Here is a 22563-nt window from a genome sequence, read left to right as displayed (position 1 = left end):
AATATAAAAAAGTAACAGTCCCAACTTCCAGATACTAGTGTAGTACGGTCCCAAATCCCAATATCAGGATTGCCTGTACCATTGTACTGTATTTCCAATTTTCATTTATGGTTGTGAAAGGTGTCCAGTGGAGATGGCTGATGGAAAGAGAATCAACTCATTTGAGATGTGGTGAAGGAAGAGAGTTATGTGGATACCCTGAACTGCAAAAAAACAAAAACAAAAACAAAAAAACACAAACCAACCAACCAACAAACAAAAAAACCACAAATAAATGGGCCCTAGAGCTAATCAGGTGTGAACTTTCCCTGGAAGCCAAAATGACTATTGTATTCTGGATATTATAATGAAAAGTCATGACTTACTAGAAAAGACAATAATGCTTGGCAAGGTGGAAGCCAGTAGGAAAAGAGATAGACTGCAATGCAGATGGGTAGACTCAGTCAAGGAAGCCATGGTCTCGAGTAAGCACGACTTGAGACCAGCTTTGAAGACAGGGTGACTTGGAGGTCTCTCATTCATAGCGTCACTATAGGTTGAAGGTGACTATACCCACAGTTAACAAAAAACAACGAACGGTTCCAAAACTCCATGTTTCAGCTCACTTGGTATATTCAAGACAAAAATCACATCCATAAAAGCTTTTATTATTAGAAATAAAATAAAACACATTTTAAGTAACTTCCCTCACATAGATTTCACATTTAATAATAAAATAATAATAAAATAATAATAAAATTTATTTCTATACCGCTTTTCCGCAGTGATCAAAGCGGTGTACATAGTAAAATTATTAAAACATAAAATTAAAACCACATTACATTAATTACAATATACAATTAAAATCCAATTCATAGGTGTATGTAAGTGAGGGGGAGAAAAGGGGATCGAACATAACTGACTACAGCGGGTTTTAATCTGAACAATTCTGTTCTCAAAATGATACAAATGTGAGTTGTGCCACATTTTCATTTAATATTTAAATGTAAATTACACACAAACTTGAGAATCTGTGGAATTTGTGACTTTCTTTAAAAACAACAACATAAGGAGTGTTATAGTAACAAATAGTCCATCCTGGTAGGCAAGGAAGGGTCAATCAAACATATGTTCAACTGCATGGCAAGGGTCAGATTATGGACAGGTAGATATGCAGGGTAAAGAAGTTTGCCCATCACATTTAAATGTTCTCACAGTGCAAACAGTATTTACATGTTTCAAACATCTCATCAAGCATGGATAACAGGGAAAGCACACAGCTTTAGGAAACCAAAATCTATGCATGAAATTACTAATCCCAGTGAGTTCTATAATACAGTCACAGCCAGTCACTTCTCACAACTTAGTTAATTACAAGCTTTGAGGTATGGTAACTTTTGATAACCAGCAAAAAGCACATAAAACACCTACTTGCTAATACCTAAATCAAGCCCAGACAATCAAGTCGCATATTTAAAGTTCTACATGTGAGCACAGTATTCTCCAAAAAGACTGGTTACGTTTACAGTGGCAAATCTGAACCATCTACCTTTGTAAAAATAGACTGTGGTGCTATAAGAAAATGCACTCATTCATCCCAGACACAACTTTCCCTCATTCACCGTTGCTGCAGTTAAACATCACCATGAGTATTTGCATATATCACAGTTACTACTGTGTAGTGACCCCTCTGATTTGTTGTTATGTTTCTTCCAGTAGGTTCCAAGGAACCTTTTGAAAAAACACCAAACAACTAGGCAGCTCTTGATACAAAAGTTACAACACAATTCAACTAGACATCTACTCTTAAAAAAAAAGTTTAAAATGCAAGTTAAAAGCAGTTTGAAAACACATACAAGATATGATAAAATAGAAAACACCCCCATTAAAAGCTCTGTTTTCCACAATATATTACAAACCAAAGACCTACTTAAATAAAAAGGTTTTTATCTGCTGGTGGAATAAAAACAACAGGGAGAGGCCAACTGAACCCCCCAAGGAAGGGAGTTCCACAACTTGGAAGTAGCCACTGGGAAAGCTCTTTCTTGGGTTCTCACCAGGCATGCCTATGATGGTGGGTAGGGCAGAGAGAAAGCCTCCCCCCACAGATCTTAGAGTTCAACAAGGCTCATATAAGGAGATACAGTTTTTCAAATAGTCTAAAACCCAAGCTGTAGCATTGCTGTCCTTTGAGGCTGAGAGAGTGTGACGTGCCCAGCGGTTTTCCACGGCTGAGCAGGGATATGAACCTGGGACTCCTGGAATCCTAGTCCAACAGTCAAACCAATACCATGCTGTTTTAACAGGATTTAGAGTCAGCTTCATACCCTCCAATAAAACCAAGTTCAGCACTAGTGACCAGTCTGGATGGTCAAATTCAGTCCAGGTGAAGGAAAAGGTAGCGTGATCTTGCAGCACTTAGAAATATTAAATCCAACAATAAAAAGAAAAGGAAGAGGGACTTTTTTGTTGTTCTAATACAAAATTAGACATTCTGGGGAATGCTAAAAATGACCTCTGCTTTTTGTTATGAGTGAAATGCCATTTCAGACAAGGTGTTACATACTCAAAATATGATTTGTAAACAGTTTTATGTAGGACAGTCTATAGCACAGGAAAATGATTATCCTGTGTATGCTATAGAATCTTAAAATTTAATCTGATTTGTAAATATTTTGTTAGACTTTAAGATTAGTACTGTATACAAACTGTTTCAGTTAACGAAGTACACTTTCTTTTGTTTACTAACAAATTATGATAGCTATTTTTGATTTCTCCCCTTCTCAAGCAGCAATGGCAAAAAGATAAATGTTTAAAGAAAAGAGTGCAGTATTTTACGTCCCTTGTATAGGGCTCATTCATAATCCTGAATTAAAAAATTATACTTTTTGAGGGCAACTTATTAAACTTATTGAACTAACATTTGTGTAGGCCTTTTTTTTTATTTTGGGAGGGATTTTACCCTTAAAGGTAGCTACTAAATACTTAAATAAGTATGGCACATGCTAAGTTATTAATGGTGCATTTTTATGTTGATAAAGTAGCAGTCCAAGTTTCAATTTAGGTTTAATAAATATTGTTTATGTACCGTATATACTCGACTATAAGTCGACCTCATGTATAAGTTGAGGGCAGGTTTTGGGGTCAAAATAATGGGTTTTGATATGGCCCATGGATATGCCAAGGGTAAAACTTAAGGGCATGTAACAAAGGATGTAAAGAACGGGGCAAAGGAAAACAATGCCAAAGAACGTACAAAATTCCAGCAAGCACCACTGTTTGTGCTCAACCTAAAGGCTGGATGGTTGAGAGAGTAGAGGAAAGTCAGGGCTTCCAGGATAGATTACACTCTTGGCTTTCACCAAGGGATGGTTTCTTTTTTATAAGAGGTAAGGCACAGTACTTACACTGACCTGTGGATAAGTTGACTGAGGTTTTTGGGGTCTTTTTTTTTTTTTACTAAAGTTCTAGACTTATACATGAATATATACTGCATCTATTTTCTTCATCACATCTCTTCCCACACTGTCCAAAAAGGGGAATTATTCTTCCCACAGCTTCATAATTTTCCAAGAATTTTAAACCGAGCTTACTCCATACCTGTTTACCACAATGGCAAAATACTCACTGCTGAATCTGCACCATCTCTTAAAACTAATTTAAGAATCAATGCCTCTTAAAGTAGTGAAAGACCTACTGGAAGCTGCTTATTGGCTGTGAAACATGAACACTCAGAATCTTCAAGATCCAATCCATACCCTCTAAAATTATTCTGTGTGTATGTTGTGTGTCTTCAAGTTGTTTCTGACTTAAAGTGACCCTGAGGCGAACCTATCATGGGGTTTTCTTGGTAAGATTTGTTCAGAAGAAGTTTGCCGTTGCCTTCCCCTGAGGCTGAGAGCATATGACCTACCCAAGATCTCCCAGTGGGCTTCATGTCCAAGCGGGAATTCAATCCTGGCCTCCAGGGTCATAGTCCAATGCTCAAACCATTACGCCATGCTGGCTCCTAAAATTATTGAACAGCCTGAACATATTATAAAAGCTTAACTGTCGCATTGAGTGCTGCAGTAAACTTGGTTCTGTATCAAGTACCTCCCTGAAGAAAATAACTGTAGAGTGACACCCAAAGTAGCTCTCAGTTAATTTGTTTTCAGGCATTAGGGCAGCACAACACTATCCCATGTGTTTTGGAATGTAATTTTCTGATAGTGCCCTGAGGCAACAATAGAGAGGGCATCTGTTAGCTGCATGTGCTGGGAGTGGGACTGGCTTGTTCTTCCTTCTCTCCATCAACAGCAGTTTATGCACAGCTTGACAAGTCACTCCTGAAACATGGGAAATTCACACTATCACATACTGCATTCAACACTTGTTGACTTGATCTTTGAGGAGAAACAGTCAGAAGCTTTGCTGTGCATGCCAAAATCCTTCTAAAACACAAGCTACAGTGGCAAAAAGGTTCCCACTCTTGCATTACCAATATGATTCAATTGACAAGGATCATGGAAAGAAATATAACAAATACCTTTTAAAGCTGGCAGCTTTTGGAGTTCTCTGTTATTGTTAATACTAAATCTTGAAGAACTCTGTCGTTTCTCTTTCTTCACTACAGCTTGAGCAGGAGGTATTTTGATTTTAGATAACTGTGGTGTAGGCGGTATAGTATTTGATTTTTTGCATGTGACCTGTTCATAAAAAGTAAAGCAAAGCATAATTAGATTTCTAAAACATAATATAATACAGGCAACAATAATTTTCATTTCTAATGACATGAGTGGCCAAGCCTTATTTTTGGCCACTCATGTCAGTATTTAAACCTACACTGGAAAACCTAAAAGGGACACCAGCATGATGACAGGAGACAGACTCAGGAAGTTCCAACATAAACTGTAATAGCTGCTACATTCATGTCAAGATTCAGAAAGTAAACATCCTGGAGAAACAAAGCAATGATTACTGTTCAATTTGCTTTAGTAAGACTCTTTGTGAAGGTCTGATAAATAAGTTAGTAAAGGCTTCACTTAATATTTGATTTGCTTATTCACATTTCAGAAACACTTTGAAGTTCCCAGACTCACCTGCATGGTTCAACAAGATACATAAACTTTTTGAAAATGAGAGAAACTATGGTTGATGGCAACTGTAAGAGGACATTTTTAGCTCACATGTGATTTCCATATTGACTTCTTGACCTCCATGTATTTTAGAAATCACCATGATGCATTAGGCCAATCGCCCACACTATTTCTTATTTAAAAGATTATTACTTTTCTTGCACTGATCTTGTATTTATTTTTTGACACACCTCACTGTCACCTTAATCTTCAATGTACATAAAAGGTATCAATCACCTATATACTATCTTGCATGTACCTGCAACCCAGTGCTTACATGCTAGAACTTTAAAAAAATCAGAAGTGAAATTGCACTAGCAGAGCCACCTCTCCTTTGTTTAATCCCATCCCAAGGACTTTCAAGAACTGCAAAGGGAGAGTGCAGAAATCACAAATCTTCCCCACCTTCATCCTACTCAAACAACAAGGCCTTTACTTTAAAGGTCACTCTGGATCAAACCCAAGAATTCCTATTTCTCTACATGTTGGAGATGACAATGTTAATTGTTGCACACAATGCCCTCTGAATGTGCTACTTGGACTGTGTATGTATCCCCCCCATCCCTGCAACAATCGGTACCGTTTTCTCATCAATTAGCTACTACTTCACATATTTCAGCAGTGTATCTTCAACTGTCAAAATAGCTGTTTCTAGTTACAACTTTTTAATTTAGGGACTGCCAACTGATCACAAAGAAGTATCAGTAACCCACAATAGCTTTTAAAAAATTAATCATGCTGTAAGCTATATGCTTGGAAATGAGGTAAAGCACTAGGCAATTTCAAATTTTCTTGTATTGTCCTTAAATGCATACCCTAAAAAGGAAAAGGCCACTTACTAATCTCATTTTTGTGAGGCCCATCTCATTCCTCATTTCCCTACATTTAGGGTTGCCATAACTGTCTACTAAAACCCAGGACAAAATGTAGGACAAAATCTAGACCAAACTGTAGGACAACTGCAGGACAAAACTCAGCCCAAAATGTAGGACAGTTAAGGTCCTCATTTTTTCTTAAATGTCCTACATTTTGGGCTGAGTTTTGTCAGGCAGTTGTCCTACAGTTTGGTCTAGATTTTGTCCTACATTTTGTCCGAGGTTTTAGTGGACAATTATGGCAACCCTACCTACATTTGATGGTCTTCAATCATCCAAGCACTTCACCAACAGCTGTGGTTTTCTAGCCAGAAAACACTTGTACAGTGTGCCCGCACCAACCGCAGGCTTGCCATCCATGGATTTGTGTTTCTGCAAATGGCAAACCCTGGCTTTTAAAATTGATGTGTATGCATGTGCGCCCATTGAAAACAACAGGATTTGATAGCATTTTTTGCTATCTGTGGAGGGGTGAGGGGGTCCAGAACAGATCCCCCATGGATAGCAAGGGACCACTGTAATCTATAGATCAGGGAGGATTGGATCAGGCAGATGCTTTCAGGTACCAAACTACTGTAGTTTCTGTACAATAGAATAGTAATTGGGAATAGATAACAGGGTGAGTAACAGAAGATTTCAGACCCAAACTTGCTCTCCAGGGCCCCACCATGGGGCCACTCTTAATTATGCATTTTTTTTCTGAAACAAGCAGCAGCCAAAAATTCATTTCGGGGGGAAAAACAACCCATGACACAGACATTAATAGCAAGTTATCCAAGTCCATATGATGGAAGAGCACTTACAAATATTTTGAGGCTATATGCCTCAGATTTTGATGAATTATTGCTGTCCAGTTTTTTAGCTGCAGTGATATTGTGGAAGTGTCTCATTCAAACATCTGGGATAGACATCTCCCCAATTAAGGGACTTAAAAAAACAAAATGGTACTGGAACCAGAGGGTGAGTACTTCCAGACCATGTTATTTCAAGACAAATGGCAGGATTTTATGAGGAATTTCACCAATAAAGGGAACTAATTTGGCCACTTGGGACCTTTGTTATATAATTATGTGTGTTTAGATGGTAATTACTATGGATCATCGCATCCAAGGTAGCAAGAATGCACAGACTCCACTGTCTGGTGAACCTTTTATAAACGATGAAGAAGCAAAAAGCTGACCAATTCTTTACCAGAAGGACAATTTAGAAAAATGTTTTCTGACTATTCCTATATATATATTGGATATTAATGCTTAAGAATATTCCCATTTATATTGGATATTGATCTAATTGTCCTATCAACACGCATTTTGCTATGTCAGAAAAAATGGTACGACAATTTTCTAAGATAAAAAAATAACAGAATTATTACTGGAAAAGAAGGTCTGTATTTTTGGTTGGATATCATGGCTTCACAACGCGCTAAAAATTTCACTGTGAGAAAAGAAAATATTTATGAAAACTACAAATGAACACAATGAACAACAGCAAAACTGCTTTCATACCTATGAAGCTCAGTGTGCAATGATAATTTTTCAAAGTGTGTGGTTTTCAATAGTCCCCAACTAATACCAACAATGAAAATGGAATATTTTTTTAAAAAAAATGTAAATGTCTACTCTATAGTCTAAAACCCACAAAAATTGTAATTTGTGCTATACTGAAATTTGAAAAATAAATCATTATTCTGTAGGCTTTGGTTATTAACTGATATTTAGTTTAAGACCTTTGGCTTAATATAATCAAGATATTCATATTAATATCATCATAGTATAAGTTTAAGAAATCTTGAAAAATTGAGCTGAGGAATACAGTGAATGAATGCCTCTAACTGACAAGGTTTATTCAATAAACAAAATGAGTTACTGTATATACTCAACTATAAGTCAACCGGATGTATAAGTTCAGAACAGGGTTTGGAGCAAAAATTATGGATTTTGACATGACCCATGGATAGAAGGTACAACTTAAGGACATGTAGCAAAGAATGGGATGGTTCCTTTTTTGATAAATGTTGAAATATAGTACTTACATTGACCTTCTCAGATAAGTCAACACATAAAAGCAAAAAACAATCAGAGATTGAAACATGAATGAAGACAGTGAGTTAGAAAGAGATAGATGATAGTGAAGAAACTGGTAAGGCATGGGTTGACAGGTTCAGGAAAATCTGCCTGAAGTTAAATGACAGCTGCTTACTTTTACAGTATGTGAATAAGACTGACCGTACTGTGTTATCTTACAACATATTTCTATCGTATAGACCAGTGATGGCGGACCTATGGCACGCATGCCAGAGGTGGCACTCAGAGCCCTCTCTGTGGGCACACGTGCCATCGCCCCAGCACAGAGTTTGCCAGAGTTTGTTACTAGAAAGCCAGAGGGACATGGCATTTTGCAATAAATAAGTGGGTTTGGGGTTGCAGTTTGGGCACTCGGCCTCCAAAAGGTTCACCGTCACTGGTATAGACTGAAAATGCCAGGGAGTTTAATAGGCCTTTTATTCCCAAGTAAATAGAGACTCTATAGCAAGAAGTTGAGGGAAAGAATCAGCACAGAATGCACAGCATCCTCCATATAAATCTATACAAAAAACCAGTTTGGTATTTAACATACTGACTGCAATCCCAGGAGATGGGCAACATAAATGACAAACTTGTACAAAAAACAAAACAAAACAAAAAAACCCTACAGAAACCAAGTGAACCTCATAAACTTTTGGAATTCTGACTGATTTGACTTTTAGCACAACCGCCATGATGCCAAAGGCATCACAGTCACTATCTATGTAAATAGCAACCTGCTTTATCTCTTGCAGGAGAGGCTGTTTTGTGGAGACATCTTTTGAGAGGAAACCTATAATTAACAATACAAGAAGATGACTTCTTCAGTATCTGCTTCTCACTAGCTCCTGCTTAAAGGTGAAGAAAATTGGCTCCATATAAAGAAACTAGCTAATGAGTTTTTCAGCCTAACTACAAGACACCAGCTGAGAACCAGCTGAACTAGGAAACTGGGAAACCAGGGTTCAAATCTCCCCACTCAGCCATGGAAACCCACTGGATAACCTTGGGCAAGTCACATTCCTTCAGTCTCAGAGGAAGGCCATGACAAACCCTCTCTGAATAAATCTTGTCAAGACAACTCCATAGGATTTAGCCTTAGGGTCGCCAGAAGTTAGAAACAACTTGAAGGCAAAACAACAAACAAGAAACTAGAATCTCCGCACTTTTGTCTGTCTAGTTAGTATCTCTACATTTGAGCAATGCATAAAGGTCTATTGTTGAAATGTGGCTCAGACCACATTATTGATCTAGGGTACTTCCAGGTATCTGTTTGCCACAGCAATCACAGTGTTTTTCTAAGTGAGACTTGAAATGAATAAGATTACCAAATATCGTAACTAGACAGATGGAGAATGAGCTCTGCTCTAAACATTGTTCATTCATCTAACCCAGACAGAAGAAATAACATTGATGTTAATGTAGAGGTCACTCCAAATTACACAGGAATTTTGTATGTCTTGTCTTGGTACTCTAGTTGCTGAAGAAGAACATCAATTCTATGGGTATCACTCATACTGTTCCTAGAGAGCCATGCCACTTCAGTAATTCTGCATGCCATAATGGATGAAATTGTATGAATTAATATTGGTAAAGAAACTGCAGAAAACAATGCAGGATGGGTAACTTTTCTAAAACTGCTTGATATCATGGTAGCCCTAGCATCTATAAATAGCAACATGAATGTGGAACAAGCAATGATCAATTAAACTGTCTTGGAGGTACAAGATGGAATCCTGTCTATTAGTCACAACTACAGGAGACCCACTGAATAAATTGTTAAATGATGAGAAAACACATAGGTAAATCAAACTGATTAAATGGTTGCACTGTAGTTAGGATTAACAACAGGATTTGGGCCATGGTGTGTAAAGTAATACTTTCTAAAATGATCTGAACTGCTGCTATAAAAATCAGATAAAGAAGCAATTCTGTAAGGGAAATAGATAAATAAATTTTAAAAATGCTTCATAATATTTATGTGCCTACTGTTTTATACCACACCTACTACATTCTGTTCTCATACTCCAAATAAGCAATTGCAACCTGTTCTCCATAACGCACACACCCACAATCACATGGATAAACAGAAGAGTTAACAAGGCTGTACAAGGACATAGTCACAGTAATTCCCACGATCATGGTAGCTAGAAAAAGTACTACAACATTGGCAGAAATCATTGTCAATTGTCCCTTGAGCTCAGCCTGGTTCACTTTTCATTTTTCCCTACAACTGCAGGCATGTGCATGCATGAAAGGGGCTTGCAGCAGCATTAAAAAACTGAACAAGGCTTTGAAATTAAAAGGACTGACTGCAGATGTTTCAGATCTTTTAAATAACAAATGACCCAACAGTCTCCTTCCCCCAAGTTTTTAAATTTCCTTGAAAGCTTTATATCCATATATATCTTCTGAAGTGTATCTGTTTGGCTAGAAGCTGAAGCCAGTCTTCTCTCCTTGATAAATTTCACAGATGGTGGTTCAGAACAGTCCTACACCACTGGACAAATAAAATCAAAACACAGTAAGAAAAGTACTAACACTGATAGGCTTCTATTTAGTTCCTAAAATCATTTTTGGAATAAAATCCAATAATTTTTTTTTTGGGGGGGGGCATATAAAAAGTATCTCACCTGCAGCTACTAAAAATTCCCTCATGTGATTATCAGAATGTACAAGGGATGGTACACACCTACAGACTTTTGTGTTTGAATGCTTGAGGGCAAAGTTGACCTCCACAAATTCAACAAAAAGTATTTCTTATATTAATCTGATCCCATCAGAAATGGTGAACACCACCACCAGTGTTTTCTTAAAGGAAAAAATATAAGTAATTTTACTAGTCACATTTTATTTCCTTCCTACCTATTAGAAGAAATAAAAAGATATGTTAAGAAATTTGGCAGCTCAAAAGTAAATGGCTTCCTCAACTGGGCATATGCTGCCTCAGTTTTAGGAAGCTCCTTGTAAGCAATCCTTTTGCTGATTTGAAGGCAAACACAGAACTTAACACTTCTGTTCCATCACATGAAGGAAAAAAAAAACTCATCACAAAATTTCAGAGAACCATTACTCAGAATTATTTAAGAAAATTTCTGTGGGGCTTCTTGGATTGTTTCAAGTAGGTTTGGGAGTGCAGAGAAGGAACCCTGGTAAATGCCTGTACTGCAGCCACTCACTCACAATCCACAAGGTTGCAAGTTCAATACCAGCGAAAGGGCTCAAACTCGACTCAGGCTTGCATCCTTCCGAGGTGGCTAAAATGAGTACCCAGATTGTTGGGGGCAATTAGCTTATACTTTGTAAACCGCTTAGGGAGTGCTTAAGTGCACTGATAAGCGGTATAGAAATGTACTTGCTATTGCTACATAATGAGAACTGTAGTTTTAAAAATGCACTTATGACAACCAGATATCCCACTGGAAAGATTTAACTTTTATATTGAATTTTCCTCCTGTACTGTAATGTTTTATATTTTGTAAGCCGCCTTGATCATTTCTATGGAAGGGTGGGGTAGAAATAAAGTTTATTACTATTATTAAATGTGCAAGACTCTGATGGATGAATGACAAAAATCTGAGGTCAGAATGAGACATACAACTGTTACCAAAAACTGCAGTGGTGAATTTCCTGCTCTTCTCCTGATATTTGGTAATACAAAACATATGACACATCATTTGTGGGCTTGCTCACTTAAGCTTCCCTTAATTAGCCAATCAGGAAATCTCACAGCATTGCTATACTAGACATTGCTGAGAAAAGAAAAATAACATGAAGCAATCAGCACAGCAAAAACAAAGACGTAATTTAGGAATCAGCAAAGCAGCAGTTATGGCATGTAGTTCTTGTCTAACACAGTATACAACTTTGGCTATGAATCCACTTTTGTTTAGACTTCAAATAGGGCAGTCTCATGGCACATACATGTTGCGCTGGGTAGCCCTGGCCTAAGGCTATCCAGAATAAGCATGACACGCACAACCTAGCCATTTAACCACCACTTTCAAATATACAAAGAAAGCAATGTAAAAATAAGCACAAGCAGTACAACGATAAGGTTTACACAAGGGCTCTATAAATAAAATGTTTGAGGGATGTTCTTCAAACAAAGGACTGTCTCTATTCTTCACAATCTGGCTTTTTTCACAAGAACTTGAAATAACAACACATGCAAATACACTGCTAGATACAGAGCTCCAAGATGATATTTTCCAAATTAGCCAAAAGTACAGTATGTAAGACAGCTATTCAAATGGGAGGAGGAGAGGCAATGTTGGGAACAATGGGCCTTGAACAGTCCCTTTCTGTCCCTTTTACTGGACAGAATATCTACTTGACTTTTAAACTAAATAACTTCGGTCCCTTTCATGGTACAGATATTAACACTAGCTGAACAGATATATGTTTTGGAGATACTGATGAATGTAATCAAGAGCTGATGGTAAGGAAACAAATTGAAGCCAGCTTCTATATTTGACTTTTTGATTAAGCTGCTTCACACTGTGCACAGGTTGTGCTGATTCTATTATCTAGGGAGCATCCAACTGCTTGGTTTTCTACAAGATTCACTACTTCTCAGCCAATAGATATTGCACTGGTAGAACTTCGCACTGGACAGCACACCAAAGAGTAAGTTAGCATGGAGTTTGTAAGGTCTTTATAGCATGTTCATAGTCTTTCAGGATGTGATCATAGAAGATTATTTCATTCTGTGGACCAAGAAAAATTCCACTCCCCAAGCTCATAGTATAGTAACTAGCATATTCTGGTTAAAAATGTATGGAAAAGAATATCAAATCTGTACCAACTCCATATAGTTATTCTGTCAATAATAAATTATGTGCTGAGATACATCAGTGCTTAGTTCTCATGGTTTTAGCCATTACACAGTATCATCCATGGATGCTAACCACAGCACATATAGAGTCACATCTCAGCCAGTGCTATCATTCAGTTCTCTTTAGCAACACAGATTTTTTCTCTATAACTTCTTTTTGCAGATCAATGGCTTAAAGTTGCAGGAAACCACATATTCTCTTTTGTGTTAAGTTTTGCTGCAGGTAAAAGCTACAGAATTTTGCATGTATCCTTTTCATGGTAGCTGCTGTACAGAAACTTAGGGTCACAAAGGATTTTCTAAATAAATTTTCTGCAGTTCGCCAAAGGCTGAATTTGCAAGTGAAATACATCGGCTCTTGGTATCCGTTCCTGACACCCTCCCCCCTTTGGCGGATACCAATATCTGCAGATGCTCAAGCCTGCACTGTCCCAAATGAGGGGTGTGTGCCCGTGGTCGCAGCATTAGAGACAGCCTGTTGTCCTGTGGCAGTGCATGCACGTGGCTGCATTGCCATTAATTTTCGTTGTCTCCCATGGTGGTGCAACCATGAGCACGCACTGCCATGGGGGACAACTGCAGGCTTGCCGTCCATGGATCCTTGAATCTGCGGATGACAAGTCCACAGATACCAAGGGCCAACTATACATCATGTTTCTAAACATAAGATTTTCCAACATGCAAACAGGAGGCTGTGAATTTATCAGAGGATGACAAAGAAACTATGCTTTTCTTTAACATGCACAGAAGTTACTCTTCCATACACCCAGACTGCTGGGCAGCAGGACAGATGCCACTATTAGTTCTAAACTTTGCTCACAAACACAGCTTCTGGACCCACTGAGTTGATTCTGGTTTGACTAACAATAAATTTGTGTTGACATCACATGCAAGTTATGCTGAAAATAAGGTGGGGCTATAGTGAATCTATGCTAATAGCACACACAAAGAATAATGTGAGTGGTACACAGCACCACATGAAAATCTTTCAGATGCTACTTGCTTCAGCATCAGAGTATCTGGAAACTTTCAATACTTTGGAACTTTTAAGAAGTTGTTGTCTATGGTTTTTAACTATTTTTAAAAAGTCATAACAGCTATGCATTCATGGTCTACTAAACCTAATACTTCAGTACACACGTACATCACCTAGTACAGATGCGAGAGCTGGACAGTAAAGAAAGCAGACAAAAAGAAAATTAACTCATTCGAGATGTGGTGCTGGAGAAGAGTGCTTAGGATATCATGGACAGCCAAAAAGACAAACAAATGGGTCCTTGAAGATATTAAGCCTGAAATCTCTTTGGAAGCCAACATGGTCAAACTGAGGCTGTTGTACTTTGGCCACATAATGAGAAGGCACAGATCACTAGAAGATACAACAATGCTAGGAAAAGTAGAGGGTAGTAGAAAGAGAAGAAGACAATACGTCAGATGGATAGACTCAATCAGGGAGGTCATGGACATGAAATTGCAGGAACTAAGCAGAGCAGTGGAGGACAGGGGATCATGAAGATGTCTCATCCACAGGGTCACCATGAGTTGAGGTTGACTCAGGAGCAATTAACAACAACAACAAACACACAAACACACATTTTTTATTTTGAAATCTAAAAAATGAGGCAAACTATAGTTTTACACATGAAAACCTTAGATTATTTCTTTTCCAGAGATAATAGTGGAAAAGAGTATCTCTTGTTTATGTTAAGAATATACACCTTCAGCACTGAAGAACATGATTGCAGAAAGATAGTTATTCCAGTCTATTGTGTTGGAATTTAAAATTTATTCTGATTACTCTATGCCTGTGAAAGAATGAAACTAAAATCAATAAGAAATAGCTAGAGCTGCTGAGATTGTATTTAAATGGCTCTCAGAGAAGTATGATTTGCAGACATAGTCATGTTAGTCTGGAATATCAGTATGCAAAGGGATCTTGCAGTACCTTTGAGACTAACTGTGTGAAAGATGTGGTAGCATGAGCTTTCGTAGACTTGGTCTACTTCCTCAGATGTGTGAAGATTCATGTGGAAGTAGAACAAGTCTAGGAAAGTTCATGCTGCAACTTTTTTCACACAGTTAGTTTCAAAGGTGCTACAACCCTCTGGAAAGTAGTATGATGTTTAGGATAGGAAAGATGCACAGGTTTTAGCATATCTTTTTATTAAACCAAAGAGATGGTTTAAAATAGTACTCAGCAGAATTTTAAATGGCATAAGTCATTCCTTATTGTTGGGCCGAAAGCTATTTATAGAGAATGGGAATGGATGAAGGAACAGATAAACATGGCATTTACTAAGTATTTCAAAATCAAGTAGAAAGAAAGCCTACCAATAATAATCTTAGCTTTTATCTTGTACTTTTTTTTTTGGTAAGTATTCAAAGCATTTCCTGCGAATGATCACAAGAACCCTTCAATATTCTTGTAAGGCAGGCCTGCATTATTATCAACATTATTTTAGATTTCAGGAAAGAGGAACTTGGGGAATAAGTGTGAAGAAAACGGCTGGCAAACTGTTGTGCTCCAGATGTTGTTGGACTGCAACACCTATCAGCCCCAGACATTACACCCAATTATAAGGGATTATGGCTACCACAGTCCAAGATCTGGAGAGTGACAAGTTGCCCATCCCTGACCCAAGGCTACTTAGAATGTTTATTGCCAAGGTGAAACAAAATAGTAGCCTTCCCAGTTCCCAGCTGATTTCTTATCTGTCAGTTTCTTCAGAATGAACTGAAAATTCTTGAGTAAAGATTTTATTGAACATACAACATTGCCACTTTTTACAAAACAAGAAAGGCTTACAGTGGGCCCTCCCCTTATGTGGGGGATCCGTTCTGGACCCCCCGTGTAAGGGAAAATCCGTGTATGCTTGCGCCCCATAGGAAACAATGGGATGTGTGCATGCGGCAGCGAAGTGCGTGCCATTGTTTATATTGTCGTGCGGCTTCCGCAAAAGCAGGAAGCCACATATGGCACAGGTGTACTGTACTTATTTTTATACATTTGTAATGACTGGTGATTCCAGGAGAAGTGAGAAGCCGTGACTAACATGTACTGTACCAACAAAGGAAATCTTGAATTTTCTAGAATATCAGCAGTTTTTTTTAAAAAAAAAATCATTTACCTCAATATCCAGGTTATCTTGCACATCTTTGCTACTTTTCCCACTTTTCCCTGCTTTTGGAGGTTCCTGGAATTTACAGAAAAAAATAAATAAATGTCAAGCAGGAACAGAAACAGAGCACAATTTTTGTTAAAGCTCCCCTTTCTGAGTAAAATGAAACATGCATAATAGAACCAAGAGAAAATTGGCCTCTGTCTATTCTCAGCAAGCAGCGTAGTTTTAAAAGACAAAGGAAACTATCTCAGTACTGTACAAGTCAAGGCAAACATGCAATAGTTTTAAAATAGCAAAGGAGGTTCTCAGAAAAAGAACAAACAGGGGAGCATGGTTCATTGAAAGCTGAAGCAAGTAGGGCAATCAGATGAAGCTTTCTAATTTGTAAGAACAGTGTAGCAATTTTAACAGGCACACTGAGTTCTGAGAAACATCACTCCCTGCAGAATTTTAAAAGCAGGTTTGATAGCCACAGCTGATGTTGATGAATGTCAGAGACTCCTGTAATAGCAGACTTTTAACAAGTGATGACACCACTTCAAGTAAAGGAATTCTGAGGTCTAGTTCACACTTGGTCCCCATGCATAAGTTCTACTTATGTTCACAGTGAAGATTCCCTGCACCATGTGGTGGACAAGTTTCCCACTGCATGTAGGAGATACAGCTAACTTTGAATGGTGAAAGGGACCCAAAGGATAGCTTACAATGCCACTGTATGTTCCTCCTTCTAGAACATAGCCATATAGCCCGAAAAACCCATAAAAAACTACTTTTGAATTGTTTGCCCAGAACTGGACACAGTATTCCAGGTGAAGCCTGAGCAAAGCAGAATATAGTGGTACTATTACTTCCTCTGATCTAGACACTACACTTCTATTGATGAAACCTTGAATTGCATTGGCTTTTTTAGCTATTGCATCACACTTCTAGCACTCTATAACACAGCTGACAAATAGAACCTAAGTTAGCAGCCATTATACGACACCTGGACCCCTCATCCCCCAATATATTTCTTTTATCAATATACAGTCCTCCTTCCGTTCTTGCGGTCTTCGGACTCATGTCCCTCGCTTCTGTGTGAGGGATGAACGGAAGGAGAATGAATGGGGCATGGGCCCCCACTCCTATATCCAAGCCAATGGGGCTTGAATATAGGTGAAACTCCGTTTTCGCAAGGGAGTCTGGAATGTATCCCCCGTGAAAAAGGAGGGCTGACTGTATTTCTTTTTTGAGATTTACTAGGTCCAAAAAAGGCTGCAGCAGACCAGTGGGATAACATCATAGCGATGCTTAAAAGTAATAAAATACACAGTACAATAAACACACCCAAATTCTGAACAGATGTGGAGATGCTACATGGAATTCAACAGTATAGGGAGCTGTTAAGTGGAAGAAGGGCCCTCTGTTCTAGTGTTTCCACTAAAATAAACTGCTAGGAATGCCTGTAAAAGGCCAGGTCTCTGCCTCAATTAATCTGTCAGCTAGGAAACAAAGACTTAAATCCAACTGTCCCCACCCCAGAAATTTGATAAATCAACTATTAGTGCTATTGATTCAGTGGGTCTGCTCTAGGGCTAAAAACAGGATTTAGGACAAAAGCCTCAAGTTAGCCTGATCCTATGTAAGTTTATGCATGACACTGAGCAATAATAAGACCCCCAATTTTACATGCATACGATTACAACATTACTTAAAATTATGCCTAAATGCCGTTTCTTTCAGAATGACTAGGCCTGTCTCAAGCTATAAATAGGATTTCCTACTTGAACAGGAGACAGCATGTTAAACCTTAACATTTATTTTAATTGCTTGCTGGCACCTTTGCAACTACTACAGCAGAGAGTCAACCCCCAGAAAAATGAGAAAAGTATTGGTAAGGTAGGTACACGCTCCCTTTAAATGCCATAAGTTTTGATTCCACCTTGTCAACTCCGCTGGGGAGTTTTTCTGCCCTTAGTTACGCCAGTCTTAACACGTGCGCACGCACACACACACACACAATATTCTTAACAGAATAAACAATAAAGCCACAATAAATCACCCACAATAAACCTATCACTCTTTACCAAGAGAACAGTCAACATATCTAGAAAACTATCTCAACAGTAACAACTTACAGAAAGGGGTAGCTGTGTTTCAAGTCTGCTCCAACAACAACAAAAAGTCTTATAGCACCTCACAAAGGCCTGTTACAGACAGTCAAAATAAAGCTGCTTCGAGTCACAGTGGAGGTATGGTGTTTCAATGATGCATGCGTCCTAAGAGTCCAGAACCCACACCAAAGCCATGCTCCAGTCTTTAGGGCTGGATCGTGGCTTTGGTGCGACTTCTGGACTCTTAGGACACATGCATCATTGAAACACCATACCTCCACTGTGACTCGAAGCAGCTTTATTTTGGCTGTCTGTAACAGGCCAAAGACTAACAGATTTAAAGCTTATGCCACAATAAATCTATCAGGCCTTAAAATGCCACAAGGGTCTTTGTTGCTCCCCCCTCAAAGTACTATTCTTTTGCAATGGAGGAGGGAGAAGATCAGGAAGAGCATAGGTAAGTAGGTATTTGTAAAGAGTGTGCCTTTGTGTGTGTTAGTATCACAAGTGGGAAAAGCTCACACTCAGGAACAGCACCTTTTACTAGTGTAAGAGAGTAGGTAGGTTTTTGTGTGTGTGCTTTATACACTTTCAGGTATCACAAGTGGGAGAAACACATCCAGGAACACCATCTTTCACTAGCGTAATAGACTGGTAGGTAGATATATGTGTGGGTGTGTTATACATTCCCAAGTATCACAAGTGGGAAAGGGTCATCACCAGGAACACCACCTTTTCCCTAGTGTAACAGTGTAAGAAGGCGTGTGTGCATGCATATGTGGGTGTGTCTGTATGTGCTATACACTCCCAGGTATCACAAGTGGGAAAGGATCACACCCAGGAACACCATCTTTCACTACTGTAAGACAGTAGGCAGATATTTATATTTGTGTGTGTGTGTTAGTTATACACTCCCAGGTTATCACAAGTGGAGAAAGGATCTCACCCAGGAAAACCACCATTCACTAGTGCAAGACAGTAGGTAGGTATTTGTATTTGGTTGTGAATGTGTGTTATACCTTCCCAGGTATTGCAAGTGGGAAAAGATCACATCCAAAAATACTAGTGCAAGAGAGCAGGCAGGTATTTGTGTGTGCATGTGCGCACCTGTGTGTGTTACACATTCCCAAGTATCACAAGTGGGGGAAGGATTCCACCCACTTTCCACTAGTTTAAGAGGTATTTGCTGTGTAAGAAGTAGGCAGGTATTTCTGTGTATGTGTGCCTGTGTGCATTTGTGTATTACACCCCCACAAACACAACTTTTACTAGTGTAAGAGAGCAGGTAGGTGTGCACGTGTGTGTACATGCGCCTGTGTGTTATACACTCCCAGGTATCACAAGTGGGAAAGGATCACACCTATGAACACCATCTTTCACTAGTGCAAGAGTAGGTAAGTATTTATATTTATGTGTGTGTGTTACACACTCCCAGGTATCACAAGTGGGAAAAGCTGACACCCAGGAACACTACCTTTCACTAGTGAAGAAGTATTTACCCTGACTTGTGTGTGCGCGCGCCTATGTGCACAGGTGTGTTACACACTCCCAAGTATCACAAAGGGGAAAGGATCCCACCCTGGAACCCCATCTTTTACCAGTGCAAGAGAGTAGGTAGGTATTTATATATTGGTTGTGTGTGTTATACACTCCCAGATATTGCAAGTAGGAAAAGGATCGCACCCAGGTACACCACCTTTCACTAATGTAAGAGGTAAGTATTTGTAGTGTAAGAAGTAAGCAGGTGTTTGTGTGTGCCTCTGTGTGCCTGTGTGTTAAACACTCCCAAGTATCTCAAATGGGCAAAGATCCCACTCAGAAACACCACTTTTCACTAGTGCAAGAGAGTAGAGGTAAGTGTGTGTGTGTGTTACACACTCCCAAGGACCACAAGTGGGAAAAGGTCCCACTCAGGAACAGCATCTTTCACTTATGGAAGAGAGTAGGTGTGTGTATTACACACTCACAAGTGGAAAAGGATCCCACCCAAGAATCCCACCTTTCACTAGTGCAAGAGAATAGGGGTGTGTGTGTGTGTGTTACACACTCCCAAGTATACCAAGTGGGAAAGGATCCCACCCAAGATCACCACCTTTCACTAGTGCAAGAGGTAAGTATTTGCAGTGTAAGAAGTAAGCAGGTATTTGTGTGTGCCTGTGTGCCTAGGTGTGTTACACACTCCCAAAGATCACAAGTGGGAAAAGGTCCCACTCAAGAACACCGCCTTTCACTAAGGCAAGAGAGTAAGTGTGTGTGTGTGTGTTACACACCCTCAAGAAACTAGGTGTGTGTGTGTGTGTGTGTTACACACCCACAGGAAAGTAGGTGTGTGTGAGTGTGTGACACACTCCCAAGCGGGCAAAGATCCCACCCAGGGACACCCCCTTTCCCTAGTGCCAGAAGGTAGCCGTGTGTGTGTGAGAGAGAGAGAGAGAGAGACACTCCCAAGTGTCCCAAGCGGCGAGAGAGAGACCCCAGCCAGGGGCAGCCCTTGGGCGAAGCAGTCTTCCCTGGGACCTCCTCCTCCTCCTCCTTCTGCCCTGAGGGGGGTCCCCACCGGAGAGGCTCCCTCCTCGCCCGGGGCCCCTCTCCCTCTCCCTCTCCCGGGGGCTCCTGCTGACCTGGCTCTTCTCCTTCTTGTTTTTATTCGGCATGGCCGGCCGGGGGTTGGGGGGCTGCTGGGGGCCCGCCAGGCCGGGGAGTCGGAGCCTCGTCCCGCGGGGAAGCCGGGCTGATGCTCCCCCTCCCCGACCCTTCGCCTTCACAAGCGCCGGCGGCGGCGGCGGCGGCGGCGGCCACTAGAGTCCCGCGGGGGGCGGGCGGGCGGGCAGCCGGCCTCCCTCCTTCCTGGTTCCGCCGCGAGCCCTCCGCCGCGCAGGACGCTTCCCTCTCCGTGGGCGAGAGCCAGGCCTCCTCCTTCCTTCCTTCCTTCCTTCCTTCCTTCTCGCAGCAGCAGCAGCAGCAGCAGCACTAGCCCTCTCAGTCTCTAGGCGGCCGGCTTCACGGCGGGGCTCCCCAGGCGCCTCCCCATTGGCTCCCCGGAGTCACGTGGGCACCAACGTCCTCCGACGCCTCCATTTCCCGCCCGGGCCTTTCGCCTCTCTCTCAGTCTCAGCAGCATTGGCCTCAGTCACAGAGCGGAGGAGCAGGGCCCTCCCTCTAGAGGGTCCCAGGCCTCAGGAAGGGAAGGGAAGGGGAAGGCAGAGGGACTCTTGCCCCGCTCTCCCCCTCCCCGCCTCAGGTCGCCTCTCAGGACGGGGCGCCCAGGGAGGCCACGTCTGAACGGGGGATGCGTGTAGAATGCGTGTCAGAGAGAGTGTCAGGAGGGGCAGAGCCAGTGTGCCAGAGTAAAACTCAATGTGTCTGTGGGAGAGTATGTGTGAGTGTGTCTGTGTAAAGTGTGAGAGTGAAACTGAATGTCTGTGGAGCATGGCTGAGTATGAGAGTGTGTCTGTGAGAGAGTCAAACTCTGTGTGTGTAAGAGAGAGTATGTGTGAGTGTGAGAGTGAGTGACAGTAAGACTGAATGTGTGTGTGTGAGAGCATGACTGTGAGAGAGACTGATTGTGTGAGAGTGCAAGTGAGACTGAATGTGTGAGTATGAGACTGTGAGAATATGTGAGAGTGAATGTGTGTGTGTGTGTGTGTGTGTGTTTGGAAAGATAGTGAGTTAAAGATTTCTTTTTACCTGAACTATTCACTAGCTAGATGAGGTTATAGCTTCTATGTATATATAGATTAATGCCATTAGTAAACTTTTCTTTGAACTACAAGCTACTTGTGTTGTTTTTTGTCAGTCTCAGTTCTTAGGGAAGCAGCATAGGGCCAGTACAAATGGCCCTAAAGGGGCGGCTTGATGCTGCCGCTTTGATCACCAAATCGGGGCCACTGCAACCACATGCTGTGGCCCCGATTCAGCATTTTTCCAGGCCAAAAAGAAGGGCTTTTCTGCCATGGCGCACAGCTTTTCAGTGCTCCTACAGCATGTGGCGTATAAACGTCATGCTGCCAGAGCAGTCCAATGCTGCCCACCGTCTGGTTGGGTGCATGGAGTGATGCCCTCATGCTGCCCCCAAGCTGACATTTTTTGCTGGTCTATTTTGCCCCATAGTTAGACAAAGGCACATTCCTGCTATTCTGCTGAGTTAAAGCAGACCGTAACAGGCTTGGCTTTGACATTTTTGTTATTTAAAAGCAGTATTTAAAAGCTGAAGCTTTTGGAAACTTCAATTGCCTTACAGAAGCAAGGGAGAGAGGTGATTGGACTATAAATGCTGCCACATAAAACTTCCAGTGTACACCTGCGCTGCCTCACTTATGGAGGTTTGTGGGAACTTTAGACACCTTTATCTTGAATCTGAAATCCTCCCATTGTTTTTTATTTGTTTTGTTCCACACTTTTTATTAACAGAGAAATACCACTCAGAAAAAAATATCTCCACATGTATGAATTTATTTAATGGGTATCTTGTGTTTCT

General features: G+C 40.4%; 1 protein-coding gene across 5 annotated transcripts in view; it reads right to left on the bottom strand.

The window, feature by feature from the left end:
- Nucleotides 1-21141, bottom strand: part of PPP2R5C (protein phosphatase 2 regulatory subunit B'gamma) — a 103826-nt gene extending 82685 nt beyond the window's left edge. For 2 of the 5 annotated variants that reach the window (XM_089522550.1, XM_089522548.1), the window contains exons 1-3: nt 20708-21138; nt 16000-16065; nt 4508-4667 (exon numbers count right to left, since the gene is read on the bottom strand). In XM_089522550.1, coding sequence (XP_089378676.1) covers nt 4508-4667; nt 16000-16065; nt 20708-20740 — 259 coding nt within the window. In that variant the 5' untranslated portion in view covers nt 20741-21138. Of the gene's footprint in view, nt 1-4507; nt 4668-15999; nt 16066-20707 lie in introns of all 5 variants that reach the window. The other 3 variants (XM_089522552.1, XM_089522549.1, XM_089522547.1) reach the window with 3 other exon arrangements.
- Nucleotides 21142-22563: the final 1422 nt, after the last annotated feature.

Source organism: Sceloporus occidentalis, unplaced genomic scaffold (assembly GCF_023333645.1).
Source record: "Sceloporus occidentalis isolate IW3139 unplaced genomic scaffold, rSceOcc1.0.p SCAF_4, whole genome shotgun sequence".
Lineage (NCBI taxonomy): Eukaryota > Metazoa > Chordata > Lepidosauria > Squamata > Phrynosomatidae > Sceloporus > Sceloporus occidentalis.
The sequence above is the reverse complement of the archived record's forward strand: the minus strand, read 5'-3'. Positions and strand labels throughout refer to the sequence as shown.